This window comes from Brachyhypopomus gauderio, unplaced genomic scaffold, assembly GCF_052324685.1.
Source record: "Brachyhypopomus gauderio isolate BG-103 unplaced genomic scaffold, BGAUD_0.2 sc80, whole genome shotgun sequence".
NCBI lineage: Eukaryota > Metazoa > Chordata > Actinopteri > Gymnotiformes > Hypopomidae > Brachyhypopomus > Brachyhypopomus gauderio.
The window spans coordinates 747,252-771,234 of record NW_027506901.1 but is presented as its reverse complement, the minus strand read 5'-3'; the positions used below and the strand labels follow the sequence as shown (position 1 = coordinate 771,234).

General features: G+C 45.2%; 1 protein-coding gene across 7 annotated transcripts; it reads right to left on the bottom strand.

The window, feature by feature from the left end:
• Positions 1 to 2,077: 2,077 nt before the first annotated feature.
• On the bottom strand, positions 2,078 to 23,937 carry aifm1 (apoptosis inducing factor mitochondrion associated 1). 7 transcript variants are annotated; one of them, XM_076991075.1, is made up of 19 exons: positions 23,720 to 23,937; positions 21,969 to 22,099; positions 21,543 to 21,666; positions 17,725 to 17,751; positions 15,480 to 15,950; positions 15,298 to 15,357; positions 13,377 to 13,525; positions 12,918 to 13,048; positions 10,710 to 10,800; positions 10,383 to 10,467; positions 10,033 to 10,109; positions 8,065 to 8,173; positions 7,800 to 7,907; positions 7,481 to 7,569; positions 7,165 to 7,305; positions 6,890 to 7,032; positions 4,599 to 4,723; positions 3,496 to 3,710; positions 2,078 to 2,682 (listed from the first exon to the last, which is right to left on the bottom strand). In XM_076991075.1, the coding sequence occupies exons 1-19, from the start codon at positions 23,805 to 23,807 to the stop codon at positions 2,611 to 2,613; spliced, it is 2,436 nt and encodes an 811-aa protein (XP_076847190.1). In that variant the 5' UTR covers positions 23,808 to 23,937; the 3' UTR covers positions 2,078 to 2,610. The 7 variants fall into 7 exon arrangements, with proteins under 7 accessions (XP_076847190.1, XP_076847192.1, XP_076847191.1 ...); XM_076991077.1 differs by having other exon boundaries at positions 15,489 to 15,950; XM_076991076.1 differs by having other exon boundaries at positions 17,725 to 17,748.
• Positions 23,938 to 23,983: the final 46 nt, after the last annotated feature.

Sequence of the window (23,983 nt, the reverse complement as noted above, 5' to 3'; positions counted from 1 at the left end):
TCACCTGATGTACCTCACCTGATGTACCTCACCTGATGTACCTCACCTGATGTACAGTTGTGATCAAATTTATTCAACCCCCAATGCTGCGAAGGGTTTTATGGAATTCAGTGCACATTTGTAATTGTGTTCATAATGAAATCTTACAAGGACTTGTTAAAGAACTAAATGCAACTAAGATAGCATCATTTTTTTTTGTCATAAAGTATTAAATGGCCTTTTTGTGATTTCTTCATTGACACAATTATTCAACCCCTTTACGACTACCACTCCTAAGAACAGAGGTTCATTCCAGTGTTTTCCATCAGGTATTGAAAACATCTGTGGATGTCAACGAGCAGCAATCAAGCATGATAAGCACCAATTAGGCAGATTTAAAAGGACTGTGATACTCAGCTCCTTCTAGACATCTACTGGTGTGTTTCCAAGCATGGTGAAGGCAAGAGAATGGTCCCAGAAGACAAGAGAAGAGGTTATTGCTCTTCACAAGAATGGCAATGGATATAAAAAGATTGCGAAGTTGTTAAATATTCCAAGAGACACTATCGGAAGTATCATTCGCAAGTTCAAGTTAAAGGGCACAGTGGAAACGTTACCTGGTCGTGGCAGAAAGAAGATCCTGACCGCGACTGCTGTGCGCTACCTGAAGCGTAATGTGGAGAAAAATCTCCGCGTGACTGCTAAGGAACTGAAAAAAGACCTGTCAGATGTGGGCACTGAAGTTTCAGCTCAGACAATAAGGCGCGCACTGCATAACGAAGACCTCCATGCCAGAACGTCCAGAAGCACCCCCTTGCTGACTCCAAAGAACAAGAAAAGTCGACTGCAGTATGCCAAAAGTCATGTGGACAAGTCACAAAGGTTTTGGAACAGTGTACTGTGGTCAGATGAAACTAAATTAGAACTGTTTGGGATAATGGACCAGCGCTATGTTTGGAGAAGGAAGAACCAGGCTTATGAACAAAAGAACACCTTGCCTACTGTGAAGCATGGCGGGGGGTCAATTATGCTTTGGGGCTGTTTTGCTTCTAATGGTACAGGAAAGCTTCAACGTGTGCAGGGTACCATGAATTCCCTTCAGTACCAGGAGATCTTGGAGGAAAATGTGATGGAGTCAGTCACAAACCTGCGGCTTGGGAGACGTTGGACCTTCCAACAGGACAATGATCCGAAGCACACATCCAAGTCCACTAGAGCATGGTTGAACATGAAAGGCTGGAACATTCTAGAGTGGCCATCGCAATCACCAGACTTAAATCCAATTGAGAACCTCTGGTGGGACCTAAAGAAGGCAGTTGCAGTGCGCAAGCCTAAGAATGTGACTGAACTGGAGGCTTTTGCCCATGAAGAATGGGCTAAGATACCCATAGGTCGCTGCAAGACACTTGTGTCAAGCTATGCTTCACGCTTGAAAGCTGTCATAACTGGAAAAGGATGTTGTACTAAGTACTAAAAAATAATGTCACTAGGGGGTTGAATAAAACTGATAATGATGTGAGCACAGTAAAGACATTTGTGATTATTCCATCATAAATATTATGTTATGTTTGTCTAATTTATAAGTGCCTCTTTGATATAATTGTAAATAAGATGACTGAAATGATCAAAATCAATGTCAAACTGGCCAAAACACTTTATTTCAGTGGGGGTTGAATAAATTTGATCACAACTGTACCTCACCTGATGTACCTCACCTGATGTACCTCACCTGATGTACCTCACCTGATGTACCTCACCGGGCTAGGGCTGCCCACCGCTCTGGACATGTGTGCACCACACACCACAGCCTCCTAGTAATCACTAGTGTGTGTGTTCTAACTGCACAGATGGGTAAAGGACAAATTTTGATTGCGGTGAAAAAAAAAATATCACAATTGACATATTTACATTTACTTCACCAGATGACTGATGTACCTCACCTGATGTACCTCACCTGATGTACCTCACCTGATGTACCTCACCTGATGTACCTCACCTGATGTACCTCACCTGATGTACCTCACCTTGGCCACTGCTCACAAATGTTTGGGTAACAAAAAAGAGTCTTTATCCTTGAGGCACACATCTAAGACCCAAAGACTGCTTAAAAATAATTTATTTTGTAACTTTGTCATTCACTTACAAATAGAAAGAATGAAATGTGCCATACCACAGGGTCCAGAGAGGCGCTATAGCTTTATCTTACTTTACAAACTCAGTCAGAATCACTACTGCACACTTTAAGGTCACTCGTACAGTCCACAGAAAAGGTCAAGACTGGGCGTGGCTTACAGGGGAGGTTAAACATTTACTGGTCAAGGGGAGGGGCTTAACAATTGCAATTCGCAATGTACATTTTCTGTTCTCAATAATAAAAAAAACAAATATATAATATTTCCATACAAATAAGCAGAGGTTTCCTCTCAGCAAAGACGGAACAGTACTGATCTGATGACTGACTGATCAAATTGTGACTACAATGCCAACTTCAGGCCTGGAGGAAAAACAACAGGTCTGAGAGGTCAAAGCCAATGTGAAGAGTGGCAAACCAGGGCCTGTGTGTGTGTGTGTGTGTGTTGCCTAGTCCATGAACACTGACTAGTCTTCATGAATATTAATCATGAACACTGACTAGTCTTCATGAATATTGAACAGCTTGGCGACCTCATTCAGATCAACGTGCTCTTCTCCATCTTTGATGATCTATCAAAACAAACACAAATAAATTCTTGCTTTAACTGTGGGCCCAAGACGAGAGGGTTATAATTATGATTATTAGGACTGACAGTAGGATTATTGATGGGTGACGGGTTGTCAGAGTGCTGATGGGTGGAGTGTGTGCGGGTGCGGTGAGTGTGTGCGGGTGTGGTGAGTGTGTGCGGGTGCGGTGATGTGTGGAGTGTGTGCGGGTGCGGTGATGTGTGGAGTGTGTGCAGGTGCGGTGAGTGTGGAGTGTGTGCAGGTGCGGTGAGTGTGGAGTGTGTGCAGGTGCGGTGACGTGTGTGCAGGTGCGGTGACGTGTGTGCAGGTGCGGTGACGTGTGTGCAGGTGCGGTGACGTGTGTGCAGGTGCGGTGACGTGTGTGCAGGTGCGGTGACGTGTGGAGTGTGTGCAGGTGCGGTGACGTGTGGAGTGTGTGCAGGTGCGGTGACGTGTGGAGTGTGTGCAGGTGCGGTGACGTGTGGAGTGTGTGCAGGTGCGGTGACGTGTGGAGTGTGTGCAGGTGCGGTGACGTGTGTGCAGGCGCGGTGAGTGTGGAGTGTGTGCAGGTGCGGTGACGTGTGGAGTGTGTGCAGGTGCGGTGACGTGTGGAGTGTGTGCAGGTGCGGTGACGTGTGGAGTGTGTGCAGGTGCGGTGACGTGTGGAGTGTGTGCAGGTGCGGTGACGTGTGGAGTGTGTGCAGGTGCGGTGAGTGTGTGCAGGTGTGGTGACGTGTGGAGTGTGCAGGTGTGGTGAGTGTGTGCAGTGTGCAGGTGTGGTGAGTGTGTGCAGGTGTGGAGAGTGTGCACGTGTACCTTCCTGGCGATGGGCATTCTGTTGAAGACGTTCCACAGTACGATACCCACCACCACCTTGTCCCTCAGGTAGAAGATCACCCCCTTCCCATAATTCTCCTCCTGCTGCGTGGGAGGGGCAGGAGCCCCTGCCGACACTGAAACTGCCCCAGCAACTGCCCCAGCAACCACCCCAGCAACCGCTTCCGTCTCACTCTCCGAGCGGATACCTGTGCCTAAAACCACATCACACAACATGCATCGTGAAGTCCATCATCAGTGTGTTTGTTCAGATAATCAGGTTATTAATTCATTCTTTATTCATATCTTAATATGGCACTATGAGCCTGTGTGTGTCCGTGTATGTGTATGCAAACAAACGGGCGTGTGTGTGTGTGTATCCCGATAGTTCGGTTACAGCTCTGGGGGGGTGTGTGTACCTGATAGTTCGGTTACAGCTCTGGGGGGATGTGTGTACCTGATAGTTTGGTTACAGCTCTGGGGGGATGTGTGTACCTGATAGTTTGGTTACAGCTCTGGGGGGATGTGTGTACCTGATAGTTTGGTTACAGCTCTGGGGGGATGTGTGTACCTGATAGTTCGGTTACAGCTCTGGGGGGGTGTGTGTACCTGATAGTTCGGTTACAGCTCTGGGGGGGTGTGTGTACCTGATAGTTCGGTTACAGCTCTGGGGGGGTGTGTGTACCTGATAGTTCGGTTACAGCTCTGGGGGGGTGTGTGTACCTGATAGTTCGGTTACAGCTCTGGGGGGGTGTGTGTACCTGATAGTTCGGTTACAGCTCTGGGGGGGTGTGTGTACCTGATAGTTCGGTTACAGCTCTGGGGGGGTGTGTGTACCTGATAGTTCGGTTACAGCTCTGGGGGGGTGTGTGTACCTGATAGTTTGGTTACAGCTCTGGGGGGGTGTGTGTACCTGATAGTTTGGTTACAGCTCTGGGGGGGTGTGTGTACCTGATAGTTTGGTTACAGCTCTGGGGGGGTGTGTGTACCTGATAGTTTGGTTACAGCTCTGGGGGGGTGTGTGTACCTGATAGTTTGGTTACAGCTCTGGGGGGGTGTGTGTACCTGATAGTTTGGTTACAGCTCTGGGGGGGTGTGTGTACCTGATAGTTCGGTTACAGCTCTGGGTGTGTCCTTGGCTGTGGCTTTGGTAAACACTCCTACAGTGGGGAGACTACTGTCCACTATACCAATGGCCTCGTAGCCCACGTCAGGGCCCAGATCACTCCTACACACACACACACACACACACACACACACACACACACACACACACACACACACACACACACACACACACACACACACGTAAACTTTACTTATTTATATTGCCCCTTTGTCTCCCCAGACAGACAGTCTGAGGTCAGTAGGGTTTGTGGGCCCCGGTCATGGTGTGTGTGTGTGTGTGTGTGTGTGTGTGTGTGTGTGTGTGTGTGTGTGTGTGTGTGTGTGTGTTACCAGAACATAGACTGGTGCCAGTATGGTTTGTGGGCCCCGGTCATGTTGTGTGTGTGTGTGTGTGTGTGTGTGTGTGTGTGTGTGTGTGTGTGTGTGTGTTACCAGAACATAGACTGGTGCCAGTATGGTTTGTGGGCCCCAGTCATGTTGTGTGTGTGTGTGTTACCAGAACATAGACTGGTGCCAGTATGGTTTGTGGGCCCCAGTCATGTTGTGTGTGTGTGTGTGTGTGTGTGTGTGTGTGTGTGTGTGTGTGTTACCAGAACATAGACTGGTGCCAGTATGGTTTGTGGGCCCCAGTCATGTTGTGTGTGTGTGTGTTACCAGAACATAGACTGGTGCCAGTATGGTTTGTGGGCCCCAGTCATGTTGTGTGTGTGTGTGTTACCAGAACATAGACTGGTGCCAGTATGGTTTGTGGGCCCCGGTCATGTTGTGTGTGTGTGTGTGTGTATGTGTGTGTGTGTGTTACCAGAACATAGACTGGTGCCAGTATGGTTTGTGGGCCCCAGTCATGTTGTGTGTGTGTGTGTGTGTGTGTGTGTGTTACCAGAACATAGACTGGTGCCAGTATGGTTTGTGGGCCCCAGTCATGTTGTGTGTGTGTGTGTGTGTGTGTGTGTGTGTGTGTGTGTTACCAGAACATAGACTGGTGCCAGTATGGTTTGTGGGCCCCGGTCATGTTGTGTGTGTGTGTGTGTGTGTGTGTGTGTGTGTGTGTGTGTGTGTGTGTGTGTGTTACCAGAACATAGACTGGTGCCAGTATGGTTTGTGGGCCCCGGTCATGTTGTGTGTGTGTGTGTGTGTTACCAGAACATAGACTGGTGCCAGTATGGTTTGTGGGCCCCAGTCATGTTGTGTGTGTGTGTGTGTGTGTGTGTGTGTGTGTGTGTGTGTGTTACCAGAACATAGACTGGTGCCAGTATGGTTTGTGGGCCCCAGTCATGTTGTGTGTGTGTGTGTGTGTGTGTGTGTGTGTGTGTGTGTGTGTGTGTGTGTGTGTGTGTGTGTGTGTGTTACCAGAACATAGACTGGTGCCAGTATGGTTTGTGGGCCCCAGTCATGTTGTGTGTGTGTGTGTTACCAGAACATAGACTGGTGCCAGTATGGTTTGTGGGCCCCAGTCATGTTGTGTGTGTGTGTGTTACCAGAACATAGACTGGTGCCAGTATGGTTTGTGGGCCCCGGTCATGTTGTGTGTGTGTGTGTGTGTGTGTGTGTGTGTGTGTGTGTTACCAGAACATAGACTGGTGCCAGTATGGTTTGTGGGCCCCAGTCATGTTGTGTGTGTGTGTGTATGTGTGTGTGTTACCAGAACATAGACTGGTGCCAGTATGGTTTGTGGGCCCCGGTCATGGTGTGTGTGTGTGTGTGTGTGTGTGTGTGTTACCAGAACATAGACTGGTGCCAGTATGGTTTGTGGGCCCCAGTCATGTTGTGTGTGTGTGTTTGTGTGTGTGTGTGTGTTACCAGAACATAGACTGGTGCCAGTATGGTTTGTGGGCCCCAGTCATGTTGTGTGTGTGTGTATGTGTGTGTGTTACCAGAACATAGACTGGTGCCAGTATGGTTTGTGGGCCCCGGTCATGTTGTGTGTGTGTGTGTGTGTGTGTTACCAGAACATAGACTGGTGCCAGTATGGTTTGTGGGCCCCAGTCATGTTGTGTGTGTGTGTGTATGTGTGTGTGTTACCAGAACATAGACTGGTGCCAGTATGGTTTGTGGGCCCCGGTCATGGTGTGTGTGTGTGTGTGTGTGTGTGTTACCAGAACATAGACTGGTGCCAGTATGGTTTGTGGGCCCCAGTCATGTTGTGTGTGTGTGTTTGTGTGTGTGTGTGTGTGTGTGTGTTACCAGAACATAGACTGGTGCCAGTATGGTTTGTGGGCCCCGGTCATGTTGTGTGTGTGTGTGTGTGTGTGTGTGTGTGTGTTACCAGAACATAGACTGGTGCCAGTATGGTTTGTGGGCCCCGGTCATGTTCTCTCCAGCCAGTCTTCCGCTCACTACGGCGTGGTCGTGATGCTCCACACGTCGCCGCCCCAGCTTAATGTCATAGAAACAAGCAGCATCACCTGCCTACACACACACCACACAAACACACACAAGGCTTATTAAAACATTTACAGACTTTAAAGCACTTTGACCTGCATTTAAATCTATGAATGGTGCTGCATGATGATTGCAATGGTGTCTTTATAAAGTACACACCACCCAGATATTGGAGCGTGCTTGCAGTTCAGCGTTGACCCGGTAGCCCCCAAAGTCGGAGTCCACCTCCAGCCCGGCAGAGCGGGCCAGCGCCACGTTGGGCTCCAAGCCCACGGCCGCCACGATGTGATCCGTCTTCACCTGCAGCAGCACGGCTGTGTTAGTCCCGCACCTCACCACCTCCACGCTCCTCACACCACACCAGTCTCCCCGCCCCTCCCAGGGGCGGAGTCTACTTATAAACCATCACCTAAGCCACTCCTGGGGGCATGGCCTACGGCCGTGGAGCTTATTGTGGTGTGATGTGCAGTCTCACCACTCTCCCGTCCTTCAGCTTGATCTGCACTTTATCGTCCTCAAAGCTCACTCGCTTCACCACAGCGTCCGTCAGCACAGTCACGCCCTCTAACACAGATCAAAGGTCAGAAGTCAGAGATATTGTGTAACCTCTTCCCCTCTCAGCTGCACTTATTCAACATATTGAACATAACGCTGTTATTCTCATAATTCTGTTATTGCATAAATTATATTATATTATTTTATATATTATAAACAATAACATTTTAATATTATGATTTTATGCTATTGGTTGTATTATGACAGGTTATAAGTGTTGGATTGTTATTTTTTCTAACCTTTTTTAACTTTCTCTGTTGTCCAGTTGCTCAGATATTCTGGTAAAACTTTACCCATGTTGCCTTTCTCTGGGAACATCTGAACCACCTCCAGACCCAGATCGGTAGCTACAGGAGCCAACCACACGAAGACAGGACCAGCTAGATCATCATGGGCTGACATTTCTAGGCTAACACTCCATGAGTTGCTCTTTGAGATTATTACATTTGAGATGATTTTCTCTAATAGTTTGCATGCCAGCTCTGTGGTGGAGTGTAGACTCACATCTCCTGCCCAATGCACAGGCCAGTTCACTGCCCAGAAACCCTCCCCCGATGACTGTGACGGACTTCAGCTCACGAGATGCTTTCTCCAGTGCTCGGAAATCCTCAATCTACCACGAGGCAGAAAAGGAAATGGTGCAGAATTGCTAGGTGAGCAGAGGACAGAAATATCATGTTGGTTATGTGTATACACCTATGTGTGTGTGAGTGTGCGAGTGTGTCGTCCGAGTGTGTGCGCCCGTGAGAGTCTGCGTGCTAGGGGTGTCATAAATCTAAATACTCGATTCGATTTTATTTCCAATTTTAGGGTCACGATTTGATTCGATTCTCGATTTTCTTTCTTTTTTTTTTTTTTTTTTTTACAGCACAGAGGCCTACGCCAGTTTCAGATTAGTCTAAATCAGGGGTACTCAAATAGAAATGATGACGGGCCACATTTTATTTTTTCAATCACTGAAGGGGCCGGTTACGGGGGGTGTGGCGAATGCATTTGGGCGTCTGCTACCTGTTTACTGTTGCCATAAAGGCAATCCCCGGCATCGTCTTGAGATTGCGGTGCGCGATTTCAAAATAAGAGCGGATAGCGCGATTGAAAAAAAAGATTCCTAAAAAAAAAAACCACTTTTCAAAACAGCTCGGGCCAGAAATAGATAGCCCGCGGGCCGCTATTTGAGTATGAGGGGTCTAAATTTACAATATCTTATTTCAAAAGTTGGGTTTGATATAAGTGATCTGTAATACACCACATTAGGCACTAATGGTCAAATTAAAAAAATGTAATTAAGATAAATGTAACAATCTTGTTCTCAGTGGAAAACACCAAAAACCAACTAATAATAATTACAAAAACAAGAGGTCCTGCAAAAACAGAGGGTACCTGCTATCTAGTGGCTTTATTTGCTAGTGGCTTCTATTCTACAAAATATCTTAAAAAACAATTTCTTTATTGTCTTCATACATGGAGGGCAACACTTTAGTTGTAAGATGCGACCTTTTATACTTTCGCGAGTGACCATAGCGCAACTCAGCACACCTCGCGCAAACCTGCGCGAACGGCGGAGGCATTTATACTTCTTTGCAGTGTTGTCCGAAACAATATGTGGTAGTATAAAGACACACCCCTCAAAAACAGGGGAATGAACATTTACCTGATGAATTTTAATGTTGCTTTGTGTTCCAGGTTTGAAAAGTGCTGGAATTTAGGCTAAAGTGCTTGAAAATGCTTGAAATTGTAACTACTTCGTTTCACAACAAATATCTGTCTGACTGAACTGTTCTCTTGTATTACGTTAACAAATACGAGCCTCTTGTAATTCCAGGGCGAAACATGAGAGAACGTGAAGAAAATAAACAACCATTAAATAATGTGACAAAAAAGTTAATTATTTCGAATTATTACGATTATATGTATAACAATTTAACTTAATTAGGTTTAACGTGCTGGGAATTATTGAAATGGACCTTGAAAGTGACGTACATGTGCTTTAATTCCACCTTGTAAAGGTGTATGAACCCTGCAAACATGACTTGGTTCATAGCACTGAAGCGCGGCGCGTGCGAAGTTACAAAATTCGAGAGGTGCACGACCTCGCGAATCAACAGTGCGCAAGGCCCTCGTGCACTTTACGTCATTTTTGGCGCGCGGACCCTCGCTCCGCGTCAAGTATAAACCAGGCTTTACTTGGTGTAGTGTGGGTGCTTGTATAGCATCGGATCGTCTATCCTCTTTTTGACTTAGAGACTCGAGATCATGACAATTTCAATCGATTTCGATTAAATATTGAAATCCTGACACCCCTACTATGTGCGCATGTGTTGTGTGTGCGCGCGCGTATGTTGTATGTGCGTGCGTGTGTGTTGTGTGTGTGTGTGTGTGTGCGCGTGTATGTTGTGTGTGTGTGTGTGTGTGTTGTGTGTGTGTGTGTGTGTGTGTTGTGTGTGTGTGTGTGTGCATGCGTGTGTATCGTACCTTCCGGAAGAGTGTTGTCCTCCTCTTCACCTCCTCACCTGCTCTCTCAATCACCTGCAGATTCCTGGGAACTCCACCTGTCACACACATGTAGATTAATCACCAGGGCAGCAGGTGTGTGTGTGTGTGTGTGTGTGTGTGTGTGTGTGTGTGTGTGTGCATGCGTGTGTGTGTATGTGAGAGTGTGCTTGGGTGTCTGGGTGCGTGTGTGTTCGCGCATGTCTCCATCTGTGTGTGTGCGTGTGTGTGTGCGCGCGCGCATGTCTCTGTGTGTGTGCACGCGTGAGTGTGTAGGGGTGTGTACGTGTGTGTGTGCACATACGTGTGTGGGTGTGTGTACGTGTGTGTACCTGTGGCGATGAGGCACTTGTCATAGGAGATCTCTGCACCATCACTGAGTTTCACTCTACTGCCCCTGACATCCATATGCACAACCTACAAAACACACACACACACACACACACACACACACACACACACACACACACACGGTCATGCATGTACAGGCAGAAACACATGTGCGCACACACACACATACTTGTATGCACACACACCAGTATGTGTACTTTTCAGATTTTATAATAAAAGTTGAGCTTGACCTGTAGATACAATAACAGACAGAGACAGGTGAGGACAGGGTAAGACAGGTGAGGACAGGGTAAGACAGGGTCCCTCACCTTCCTGTTGGTCAGGACAGCTACACCCCCATTCTCCACCGTCTCCAGGGTGCTGGGGCTTACATAGAAGGATGGAGGCTGGAAATAAATACTGAAAAACAAACACAGCAGAACCATCCTGAAGGTCCAACCCGATATACACCTGGTCCGCCCAACCCGATATACACCTGGTCCGCCCAACCCGATATACATGTGATGACAGATGATCTTTATAACTGCACCAGTCTGTATCACTGTTTCCATGGAGTATATTATATTGTGTTACTTTGATTCAGAATAGTTGTTCTGTTTAATATTTTGTTGGTTATTGAATAAATCTGTTCAATTGCATATGATGCCCTTGATTAGTACCAGATAAAGGTAAATGTATGCTAACACAAACCCCCTATGGAGTATTCCATCTACTAGGGATGTCCCGATCCAGCTTTTTGAACTTCTGATCCGATACCGATATTTATTTGCACTTCCGATCCGATATTGGCCGATACCGATACCGGTGTTACGGTCAATTCAGTTCCCCCTGTTCCCCCAAAAACGTGCATGCGCGAAATCAACACGCATTCGTGCATGCGCGAAATCAACACGTCTGCTGCTGGGTTATCGCCTTTACTCTATGTATACACATTATAATTGGGGTTTGGTTTTGTTTCTCTAGCTAAATTGAACTTTGCATGCTTGTGACTAACTGTGCTGTAAAGCTCAGGTGTTTTAGCAGAGGATTCAATGTACAAAATTAGTTGGATATTTAGTTGTTTATGCTACTTTTTCAGCTGTCTGTTTTAGTTAACTTGCTTGCTAGCTAGATTTAATGTGTCTGATCTAATATTTTTATTTTAGCTATTCTTAAGTTGCCTTTAAATTTCTCACATGCGCGGTTTTGGGGGAACAGGGAGAACTGAATTGACCGTAACACCGGCCTATCCGTGCATGTATTAAAGTTTAAAGTTATTTAGGCAACTTACTTTGTTGTCAAACTCATGTTGAAAAGCGTTTTACTCTTGATAACAAGTAGCCAGCTGAATTATGTGTCAATAATACACAATGGTTGGTAAGGAGAAACGGACCTGTTTATTTAGCAATTAATAAACTCAAAATAGACAAAATTATAAATAACAAACAGAAATGGCATCAGTAAACCAAGGCTTAAAAAGTGGCAGTTTGTCAAGCTTCGCAAACGTTTCTGCCAGTGTTAGTTGTGTAGGACCTTTCTTTTTGTCTTCGTTTTTCTTTAGAAACTCTTCGTTGTTAATGGTGGTATTTCGCTAAATGCTTTATTCAATTGGTTGTATTAAAAGTTCTTACAGCTTTACCACCACGCTCAACTTTACTGTGGCATATGTTGCACTCTACCTCTTCGTCTTTGTTGTCCTTTAAGGTAAAATAATCCCACACAACTGACACAACTGACATTTACATTGCCATCTTAATGGTTAGGAGATGCCACTGAGCTAAATTGGGGAGATTCTATGCTCGTGTGCTGGAAAATGCGGACCAGATTTTACTCTGTGAAAAACACAGCAAAAACTGGAATGGATTATCTAAATGGGTGCGCTGGAAAACCCGGATCGAACTTAAAAAAAAAAAATCTGGATCGGGAGTCTGGATCGCCATTTTCCTGTGCCTGCCGATCCGATACGCATTTTTTGCAAATATCGGCGGCCGATCCAATCCAAATATCGGATTGGGACAAGCCTACAATCTGCTATGACGTTTATTAGTACCAGATAAAGTTAAATGTATGCTAACACAAACACCCTATGGAGAATTCCATCTACTATGATGTTTATTAGGCGAGTGTGAGAGTAGCTGTACAGTAAACCTCTGACAACACAGCTATTGTTATAGTAAGGAACATTATAAAGTTGGTTAAGTATTGTATAGTTTTAATCCTTCACTTTTGCGTAATTATTAAATATAAAATAAACTAACTAAAACCCCAATAGTATAAAGTTATCTAATTTTAAAGTAGCCTTACAGAGTAATAATATAGGTTATTTTATCTACTTACAGTTTGACAATCGACATCTAAACAATTACAAAAATATAAGCAAATAAATTATTCAACCGTGTCTATTCAATCTGTGTTGGAAGGCGAGGGGTTAAGTGGAAGTCTATGATAGGGGGAGGGTGTGGGAGCGGGCCCAGGTTTAATGGTCATGGTTCGCTACTGAGAACTCCTTCATCAGGGTTCACCATGGATCAACACACCTTCTCTCCTTGCCATTCCACTGTTTGAAGCGCAGTGTTTCCGTCACACTGGGATCATCTGAGAACCAGAGTTCCTTAGAGAGCGGAGGTCTCATGTATGGCAGGTCTGCTTCTTCCGTCACTATCAACACCTGCACATAAAGCATCAAAACATAGTCTGTCCAATGGCTAATCTGTGTGACACTCAAAACAGTGTGTGCAGTGGATGACATGAAGATATCTGCCTCAACACACGTGGAGTTCTACAGGACTCTCACATCAGTCCTCTGTATTTCACATGACCAACATTAATATATGAAATTAATAAATTCACATTCTCCAGTCCACCCCTGATCTGCGTGTACCTGCTCCTGAATTATTTTAATGTATTAATAACCATTAATAAATGTTAGAATTTAAAATAAGTAATTATATTTATTTAAACCATTTATTTAAATATATATTTAAACCATTACCCACCCTGGCTCCAGGATCACGGGCACGAATGGACCGAGCTGCTGCAAATGAGGCTGTCCCTCCACCTATCAGAAGGTAGGGGGCGTGTCCTGGGAACTCAGGAAGGGCGGGGTCTACAGGGCCAGGAGCTGAAACGGGTGCAGGTTCAGAAGCTGAAATCAAGCCAAACAGAGAAAGCTTCAATTGGCAGGACAGCAAACACATGACCACAGGACCTCATACAAAAAATTATATGGTGTCGGTTATGCAGTCTGACAACAATTCATGAGTCTCATCAAGACCAGCCATCTCTGAAACGCTGTACATGAAGGAGAAATAAGATGGATGTAATTTCTGGAGAAAAGACTACAAAGACCATGCGTGAGTTTCTAGTTTTAATAATTACCACTACAATTATCACACATTTCATCAAAGCTTAAGATGGAGATCCATCTAGCAAGTCAGGCGTGATTTGTGGGATGTGCATTATCGTTTAGCTGTACAGCAGTTACACAGATGCTGGAACAGGCTTGTGAGGGGAGGAATAACATTGGATTGTTGGGAGGGATGGAATAGACCAGCAAAATGAGAAGATGAGAAGATTCTGCAAACTGGAAACAAACATCTGACCATCTGTCCAAATACTTAAACGAGGAGAAAGAGAAATGCCTCCTCAGCATTACCGCCTACACCAATAAGAGTCCCATCTGCTCCCATCACCTACACCAATAAGAGTCCCCTCTGCTCCCATCACCTACACCAATAAGAGTCCCATCTGCTCATCACCTACACTAGAGCTGGGCGATTAATCAATATTATCTATTATTGCGAATTTACAGTTAAGGACGATGTGTTTTTATGAAAATCGATTTTCTGAGTTTTAATTTTCACCACCGACGCTGCACTGTGGGCTCACGTAGTTCAGTGAGTTTAGCACCTCCCACCCATCCACCCTCAACACACACACACACAAACATGACGGTGGAGCTTGTGCCCAAGAAAAGAGCAACTAGCTCCGTGATCTGAAGTTGGTTCGGTTTTGCGGCGTCAGACGTAGACCAAACAAATGCTCGCTGTAAGGTGTGTTTGAAACCAATACAGGGAGAGAGCGAAGAGTGCTATTGTTCAGTTGTGTTGTGAATAGTTTCCCTCCGCAGGATATTTTGGATTAAGCAGTTTCTGCCTCGGTTACCGAACCCGCTTCAATGGATTATATTTTCGCGAGTGACCGTAGCGCGGCTCCGCGCGAACGGCGGAAGCGTTTATACGTCCGAAACGATATGTGGTAGTATAAATAAAATTCTCAAAAACTCGAAGGAACATTTACCTGACAAAAATTAATGTTGCTTTGTGTTCCAGGTTTGAAAAGTGCTGGAATTTAGGCTAAAGTGAGGGCAGCCCTGTTCTTAATCAGAATGTAGAGAGCATGACTCAGTACGCAACATGCAACAATTGTTAAATTGTATTTGTTTTCCATTTTATTAAAAAGGGCACCAAATTATTTATATCTATTTTTTGAGGGTGTGTTTTATTTATTTATTTTAAGTTTGAGGGTGCATTGAGTCAGTGCTTAAACTATGTTGGAGAAAGCCTTCTAAAAGTTACTGGATGTTCTCACTTGTTTACAATTGTTTTTTGCTTGTTTCTGGTTGCACTTTAACCCCAAAGGGGAAATTTAAGTGAAAAATAAATTAAAACTTTTTTTAACCATTCCTTTATCATCTGTAGTTTTTTAGTAGAGGAAAATAAATCTATCAAAATCGAAAATCGGATTTTTAAATAATTAATCGAAGATTTTTTTGGGGGGCCATATCGCCCAGCTCTAACCTACACCAATAAGAGTCCCATGTGCTCCCATCACCTACACCAATAAGAGTCCCCTCTGCTCCAATCACCTACACCAATAAGAGTCCCATACTGCATCCAGTCCAAACTAGACTCTTACCACTTCCTCCTACAGGTGTGTTGTCAGGAAGGCGTTCTGTCATGGGTACAGGAACAGGCTCTGCTCGTGTGTTCACATAACGTAAAAGCAGGAAAACAGTTCACCACAGTTCTCACGTAAACTCAACAAAGGTCCTCAATTGGCTACATGTACACACCACTGGATCTTCACACAGGGCTTACCACTCTCACCAAGCAGAGATGAAGGGCCAGCAGAGACCACACCAGTTCCCTCGGTTAGCTGCACATCTTCAGGACGGCCTGCAGACGTCAGCACCTCAGCAGCAGCAGGTTCTGCTGCCTCGGGCGAGGGCATCTTCAGAACGGCTTCAGATGCCTTTGGACTGTCTCCTTCCACAGTGGGCTCTGTGATGGATGGTTCTGGAGCAGGGGCTTCAGTAGGAGGAGGTTCTGAAACAGGGGCTTCAGTAGGAGGAGGATCTGAAACAGGGGCTTCAGTAGGAGGAGGTTCTGAAACAGGGGCTTCAGTAGGAGGAGGTTCTGAAACAGGGGCTTCAGTAGGAGGAGGTTCTGAAACAGGGGCTTCAGTAGGAGGAGGTTCTGAAACAGGGGCTTCTTGGCTTGGCTCAGCTTCTGGAACTTCTTGGTTAGGTTCAGTTCCTCGGTGTTCCAAGACAGCAACTGCAGTCGGTTCTGGTTACACACAAGAAGAAAATGACTGGCCCATTCACTGCAGTGCCAAAATATCCTTCCACTTTTGACAACAGGATATTTGAGAACATGTTTAGGAACAGTGACTCCATGAAGCTTAATGAAAAAAAATTTATATGATGCAGCTCTCATAACCCATGTGGTAGAGAGAGATGAATGTGCTCATAACACCAACATCATGGATTTGATTTCCAGGAAGAAAATGTTCTGTCACACTGATGGATATTCATGTCATTCTGGAGAAGAATGCAGGTCTAATGCTGTAAATGCTCTTCAGGTAGGTCAGCACTGTACAAGTTTCCCCTGTGGAAGAGCTACTGGAAAAATACAACATGCACAACTATATGAAGATTTTCCAAGAATGAATGAGTCTGGTCCTTTACACCTTACCACTCTCCATGAAGAGAGGTTCTTCGGGTACAAATCGTTCAAGTGGAGAAACTTAACAAGTCAGGCAATGAAAGGACATCACATCTCCATCTTCATTCAGAAGAAGCCCTCTCGACCACATAGCTTCCTGTTTAGGAACTCATCTCCTTCTCCATTAAGATGATTGCTACTTAATGGAGCAGAGGAGACTGTTTGTATCTTCTGTGGTATCTTCAGATTGTCCTCAGGGAGGTGCAGATGCAACAAACAGCTCCAAAGGAAAACAGCCCAAAGCCACACAGCGATAAGAAGAACATTACCCAATAAGTCCTGCTCCAGGATCTAAACCTTCACTACCATGTCCATGCTGAGGACAGTTCAAACGATCCCAAGACAAGTCCCATGCCCTACAAAGACTGAAACAAGCTAACAGGCAAATTAAGGCTAAACAGACAAGTGCCAAAATGCATTCTGAGGTAAGGGACGGAAGGTGCCCGATCTACATGGTGCTATTCACAACACAAACTTTCATCAGGAAAAGTTAGACAGCATTTGTTTTGAGCACGAAGCAGAAACTTAGTATGCAAACTGAAAGGTGACGGTGACGCAAGTGTGAACAGGAGGAAACATGCAGTGGTATTGGAGTTATTCTTCACATGCAGTGGTATTGGAGTTATTCTTCACATGCAGTGCAGTGTGTCACCATATCTACATAACCCAGCAGTGGCTCTGGAAGGCCGACCGCTGGGTGAACAGACTCCATGAGGAAGAACACCGGCAATGAGTCCAAACACCCACTCATCTGATACACTGGGTCCAAACACCCACTCATCTGATAAACTGGGTCCAAACACCCACTCATCTGATAAACTGGGTCCAAACATCCACTCATCTGATACACTGGGTCCAAACATCCACTCATCTGATAAACTGGGTCCAAACACCCACTCATCTGATACACTGGGTCCAAACACCCACTCATCTGATACACTGGGTCCAAACACCCACTCATCTGATACACTGGGTCCAAACACCCACTCATCTGATAAACTGGGTCCAAACACCCACTCATCTGTATGGGTCTGTGAGTACACAGACACATTCCGGCTGCTTAGGTTCAATGTTCTAGTCAAGGTTGTCTTAGCTTTCAAATGATAGCCAAAATAAGTAAAATTAGATTGAACAAAATAAATTTGAAGTGTTGGCTCACAATATTTATTTGCTAAATTTATATCTGGAAACTTGACTCAAGTAGACAGAGTCATACCTCATGGCAGTGGTCATCCTCAGGTGAGACTGACTTAAATATGTCCACTCAGCATCAGTATTTGCAAACACACCATCAAACACGCCATCAACGCCTACACAGTGAGCTCATAACACTCACCTTTTGTGGATTCCAATGCTGTATCTGCTAAAAAGAAATAAACACAGAATTAAATCAGGCTGTGTCATTGGTTACACGCTACTGAGCAAACCTACTCCATTTAAATCAGGCTGTGTCATTGATTAAAGACTACAGTGTGCAATAATCAAAATACACATTTCCTTCTCTTATACTACAAATCCCAGAGTTCAAGTGGGCTTGAGTGACAGGAGTGAGCCGAGCTGTCCAGCACTGTCAGGATCTGATGAGTTAAACCCCGTCCCCAGAATTCCCAGAATCCCTAGAGTCCCCAAAGAGCCCCCAAAGATCCCCCAAAGATCCCCCAAAGATCCCCCAAGAAGCCCCCAAAGATCCCCCAAAGAGCCCCCAAGATCCCCCAAGATCCCCCAAAGAGCCCCCAAGATCCCCCAAAGAGCCCCCAAAGAGCCCCAAAGATCCCCCAAAGATCCCCATCAGACTGGCATAGAGGGTTAGCTCATACCAGGCCGTACTGTGTACATCATGGAGCTACTTGGATGAGTGCTGACAGAAACATGTGTGAGGTGAGTCTGGTGTGATACGCTGTCCTGTCTGCTCTAGCTGTGTTTGGATCGCTAGTGCTAGTCAACCAACTGACTGCAGAAAAAAAGGTTAGTGGAACTCCCACACGGCAAATGAGCTATCCAATGGGAAAGGCGGACCCCTAGTGGCAAATACAGAAAATTAAAGTGACTTGGAAAATTAGGGCAAGTCAGTCAGAGAAGACAAGGGCGCGCCACCTTTAGAGGATTCTGTAGGGTATTATATCAATATCTTACTTCTCTATATGAAAGGCGCAGAACCTGAAAACAATTTAGAGCAAATAAATAAGGAACTGGAGAACAGAATTATGGACAACCAACATCTGATATCAAGAGTGAAATAAACACAAACTACCAACATCTGATACCAAGAGTGAATGAAAAACTACCAACATGACTCGGTGACACAAGAAGCTGGAAATTTCTAGAAAATCTAATCAAATATAATAAAGAAAAACAATATCAAAGACCAAACAAGAGAAATAAAGGATATATACTCATCTGGACACAATCCAGAAACACAAGATCTCTTCCTTAATATTATTAACTTGCCAAAACTAACAGACACACTTTAGATCAGGGATGGGCAACTGGCGGCCCGCGGGCCGTGTGGCCCGCAAATAGATCAATAATAATTTAATTTTAAAAATAAAATAAAAACAAAACGATAGAGCAGGACTTTTTTGTTCTTGTCACGTAGGGCTACGCCCCCCTCTCCCGTGTCGGTGTTGTTCCTTGCCCGTTTATCCCGCCCTGTGTGTCTGTTGCCCTGGTTTCCCTCTGTCTGCCACGCCCGTGTCGTCATTGTGTTCAGTTGTGTCTAGTTTAGTCCTGTGTACTTGTATCTCTGTGTTTCGCCCGTTGTCGGTTATTTGTGGTTTGTTCGGTTTTGTGGATCTGTCATCGCTGTTCTGGTATTTTCTGTCTCCGTTGTGTTTCTCCGTTGTGAATGGCTCTCCTGTTACGACTCCTGCCTGTCCTGTTGACCACTTGGACGGCTCTCCCGTTTTGACCCGTGCCTGTACAAACGACTTCGCCTATGGAATTCCCCTTATTAAATCTCGCTCTTCTCAGTGGTTGTGTCCGCCTCATCGCTCCGCAGCACGCTACGCGTTACAGTTCTTTGATATGAAGGAGTTAAAATTCCTTTTTGCACTTTTTTATTAAGCAAATGTTTTGTCTTTGTTGCTTATTAAGGACATGTTAATGCATTTATATGCAGAAAATAGATGTATGTTGTTGCAATAAACACAGATCTGAATTCATTTAAAATGTGTTCTTACTGAGAATAATTTATAGTGTCTTTCATATCCAATTATTTGAAGTGTGTGGTCATGTGGCCCTCCAATAATAGTGCTGAAAAAATGTTGGCCCTCTATCATGGAAGTTGCCCATCCCTGCTTTAGATTAACCAATTAAGACTAGAGAAATTCAATAATGCCCTCAGCCAGAAGCACAGGGACCTGATGGATTTCCAGAGTGATCTAAGCATGTTTGGCTCATGCAAGCCCCAACTGTCATTAGAATGGCAGAAGTAGTAAAATAAAATATGAAATTACCCTCTCAAATGATCACTGCAACTATCTCAGCTCATCTAAGACCCAACCATGACCCTAGTTTACCCAACCATGACTCTAGTTTACCCTCCATGACGCTAGTTTACCCTCCATGACGCTACTTTACCCTCCATGACGCTACTTTACCCTCCATGACGCTACTTTACCCTCCATGACGCTACTTTACCCTCCATGACGCTACTTTACCCTCCATGACGCTACTTTACCCTCCATGACGCTACTTTACCCAACCGTGACCCTACTTTACCCAACCGTGACCCTACTTTACCCAACCGTGACCCTACTTTACCCAACCGTGACCCTAGTTTACCCAAGTTTACCCAACCATGACCCTAGTTTACCCAACCGTGACCCTAGTTTACCCAATTTTACCCAACCATGACCCTAGTTTACCCAACCGTGACCCTAGTTTACTAGGGCTCGGTATCGATTCAAATTCCAAGAATCGATCCGATTCCGATTCTGAAGATTAAGAATCGATTTATTTCGATTTAATCGATTCGATCCGATTCAATCCAATTCGGGGTTTAGTGTTATTAAAAATCTATTTGAGCTGTTTCCTGACTATGTACAGAAGCAACATGTTAAAACTAATATTATATCGATATTAATCAGCAAATAGTTACTGGTAGTTGGTAGTTACTGATGGCTGGAAGACTGGTGAAAAGGGTAATCATAAATCTACCTTCAAGAAAGGTAATCCAGGACAATAAACAGAGGACATATTTGAGGTGTCTATGTCTGCAACAGTGGACTCCTACTGGGACACTAACCAGTGCATTATTATTATTATTGAAATAATTAGGAATTCACCCAAAAGCTGTTGCTACCAAATGCATTTTTATTTTAAAAGTGCTCACACTTAATAAACTGAAAGTATAAAATGTAAACGTGTATTTTTCTTTAAAGTGCGAATATAATAACAGAACTGTCACGTTACGGTCCCCGACCCCTCCCTGTTGGGCGTGTTAACGTTGTCTGCATCTACTCGTCTGCGTCTGTAGATCTCCATGGGTGCGGGTGCGTCTTGTGATAATCCGCCTCACCTGTGGCTCGTCTCACGTGGGGTTTGTGTGTTCGTGCAGCGTCCTGTGCTCATCGTTGTTTGAGTCACACGTTCTTTGTAAACGTGTTTTATGTGCGCTGTCTGCGCTTCGGTAAATGTAATAAACGTAACGATTTGGAAAGTGCAAAGGATTCTGTCTCGTCCATCGCCTTGCGCCCAACGTTACAAGAACATTTTAAACTTTTTAAAACTATAAAAACACTGGGTGAACTGTCAGTGACATGGACTAACTGTAAATAGTCACTGACACTGGATAAACTGTCCTTCCGCTTTTAGATTGCCGATTTGACTATCGTCGTTACCGGCACTGTCTGACGCCATGTTGTTTTACAGTTAGTTAGACCGAGCACGCCTGCGTGAATTCAGTGACGAGGCGGGGGTAAAAGTTCACTAAAAAAAAAATCGATCTTTGGTCGTACGAATCGATTATCAGATCATCATATGCGAATCGATTCTGAATCGGAAAATCGATTTTTTCAACACAGGCCTATAGTTTACCCAACCGTGACCCTAGTTTACCCAACCGTGACCCTAGTTTATCGATGTAGACACTCAGGGGGGCCTTGGAAAGGGTGACCCCTGGGGACCTGGGCAGGGGTGACTCATGTGACCTACCGGCTACCTCCTGCTGGGCTTGTGTTGGTGCTGGACTTGGTTCGGCCTGTCTGTGCTGTCGTCTGGAGATCTGTGCGAGTCTCTCATCATACCGAGCCTTGTCTCCTGACACGGTGTAGTAGACCTTTATAATCAAGCACACTTCTTAGACAAGGAGCAACAGTACAGCTTGTGTGTGATCTATTATAAGGCCACACTACAGCCTCACTACTGTTATGGGCTGATGTACTATTTGGTGGTTAAAACAGAGTTTAAACTCAGAAAACAACGGCACCAACACCAGGGTGAGGGAGCTGACTACAATGTTCAGTGCTGGGAACAAGACAACTCACACAATGTTAAATAACACTGACAGCTGGGACCATGACAACAGATTACTTGTACCAGGGGCAGCATGTACATGCAAGGGGTTCTTGAGATACTCACATAGACTCCTCCTGCAGCACATGCAGCTCCAACCAGCAAAACGTAAAACTTGTCCTCTCCTCCTCCTCCAGTTGCCCGTGACGACATCTGGGCTCGACGAGCAAACAGTGGTCTCCTCACATGCCTCGACACTGCAGAATCAGACAGAAGTTAAACTTGGAGTGAAGGTGAAATTTGGACTAAATGAGACTCAATAAAAATATCTAACACATCCAATTCAAAAAGGGCCCTTAACATGGAAAACTGAATTTCCCACGTTTTACTGGAGGCAATATATAAATATTGTTCCTCTCAAAGCCCGAGTCCATATAGGTCATATACAGAATCCAATTTTTTGTGTCATGGCACATGAACAAACTAATTTTTTTATCTGCCTCTTCAGCAGATGGTCAGTTGGTGGGGGCGTGGTCTCACTCAAATATATATGACACTGCACTTGCTTTCCAGCAACAACCTTGGCAGTGATGGAATTACTGGCACCAAGGGTTAAAGTTCATGTGTGAACAGTTATTACAGACGCTGCAAGGCCTTTTCAACAACAAACACACTGCTTAATGTCGTTCAATTACAAAGTGGTTCCTGAATAGCCTAAACTTGTTTAGAAGAATAAATGTACAACTTATTTAAAGTTATAAGTCTCAAAGTGTAAAAATAAAGTCCTGAATGTCTGAGCCAATATAAGTGGGGCTAGCAGTAAGAGTCAGTGTGTGAAACACCAAAGACACTAGGTAACCTAGTGAAGTGGTCCACACCTGGGAGACCTACACACCAGCTTCATGAATCATGTTCCTGGCTGGACAGGAGCGCTGCATTAGTTACACTGCAGTGAAACATCAAATAACATTTGGTTTTCCAACATTACTTCAGTTTGTCATTTGACCGGGGGCAGAACGGCCAGTTCTGACCATCACAGGCTAACCATCAGTTAGGAGAGTTATGAGAGTTAGATTAGCATGTTATGTTAGCTAGTTTGGTTAGCTATGTTAGCTAAGTGAGTTAGGTTTGTTAACTAGTTTAGCACGCTAGGTTAGCTATGCTAGCTGAGATAGGTCAGTTAGCTATATTAGCCGGGTTAGCTTATGCTAGCTGGCTGAGGCAGGTTAGCTTATGCTGGCTGGCTGAGGCAGGTTAGCTTATGCTGGCTGGCTGAGGCAGGTTAGCTTATGCTGGCTGGCTGAGGCAGGTTAGCTTATGCTGGCTGGCTGAGGCAGGTTAGCTTATGCTGGCTGGCTGAGGCAGGTTAGCTTATGCTGGCTGGCTGAGGCAGGTTAGCTTATGCTGGCTGGCTGAGGCAGGTTAGCTTATGCTGGCTAGCTGAGGCAGGTTAGCTTATGCTGGCTAGCTGAGGCAGGTTAGCTTATGCTGGCTAGCTGAGGCAGGTTAGCTTATGCTGGCTAGCTGAGGCAGGTTAGCTTATGCTGGCTAGCTTATGCTGGCTAGCTTATGCTGGCTAGCTTATGCTGGCTAGCTTATGCTGGCTAGCTTATGCTGGCTAGCTTATGCTGGCTAGCTTATGCTGGCTAGCTTATGCTGGCTAGCTTATGCTGGCTAGCTTATGCTGGATAGCTTATGCTGGATAGCTTATGCTGGATAGCTTATGCTGGATAGCTTATGCTGGATAGCTTATGCTGGATAGCTGAGGCCTGTTAGCTATGAGCTAGCCTGTTAGCTATGAGCTAGCCTGTTAGCTATGAGCTAGCCTGTTAGCTATGAGCTAGCCTGTTAGCTATGCTAGCTCTCGTAGCACTTACCTTCTCTTTTGCCACTTTGCCGACACACAGTTGAAGAGGCTCGAGCCAGCGGAGCCAGCTTATTCCACGCCGTTCTGCAATTAAACATTGTAACACGACAATCGCCTCGTCCGGCTACCGCTGATAACCACGTTACAGAACCGTCTCCGCCGCCGGGCCGCGTTCACCGTGCCACCCTCCGTCCTCCACACAAGGCCACAGGCGTTCGGGTCATTACATTTTCTACACGAGCTTCCGGTTTGCACCGATGACCCGCCTCCTGCA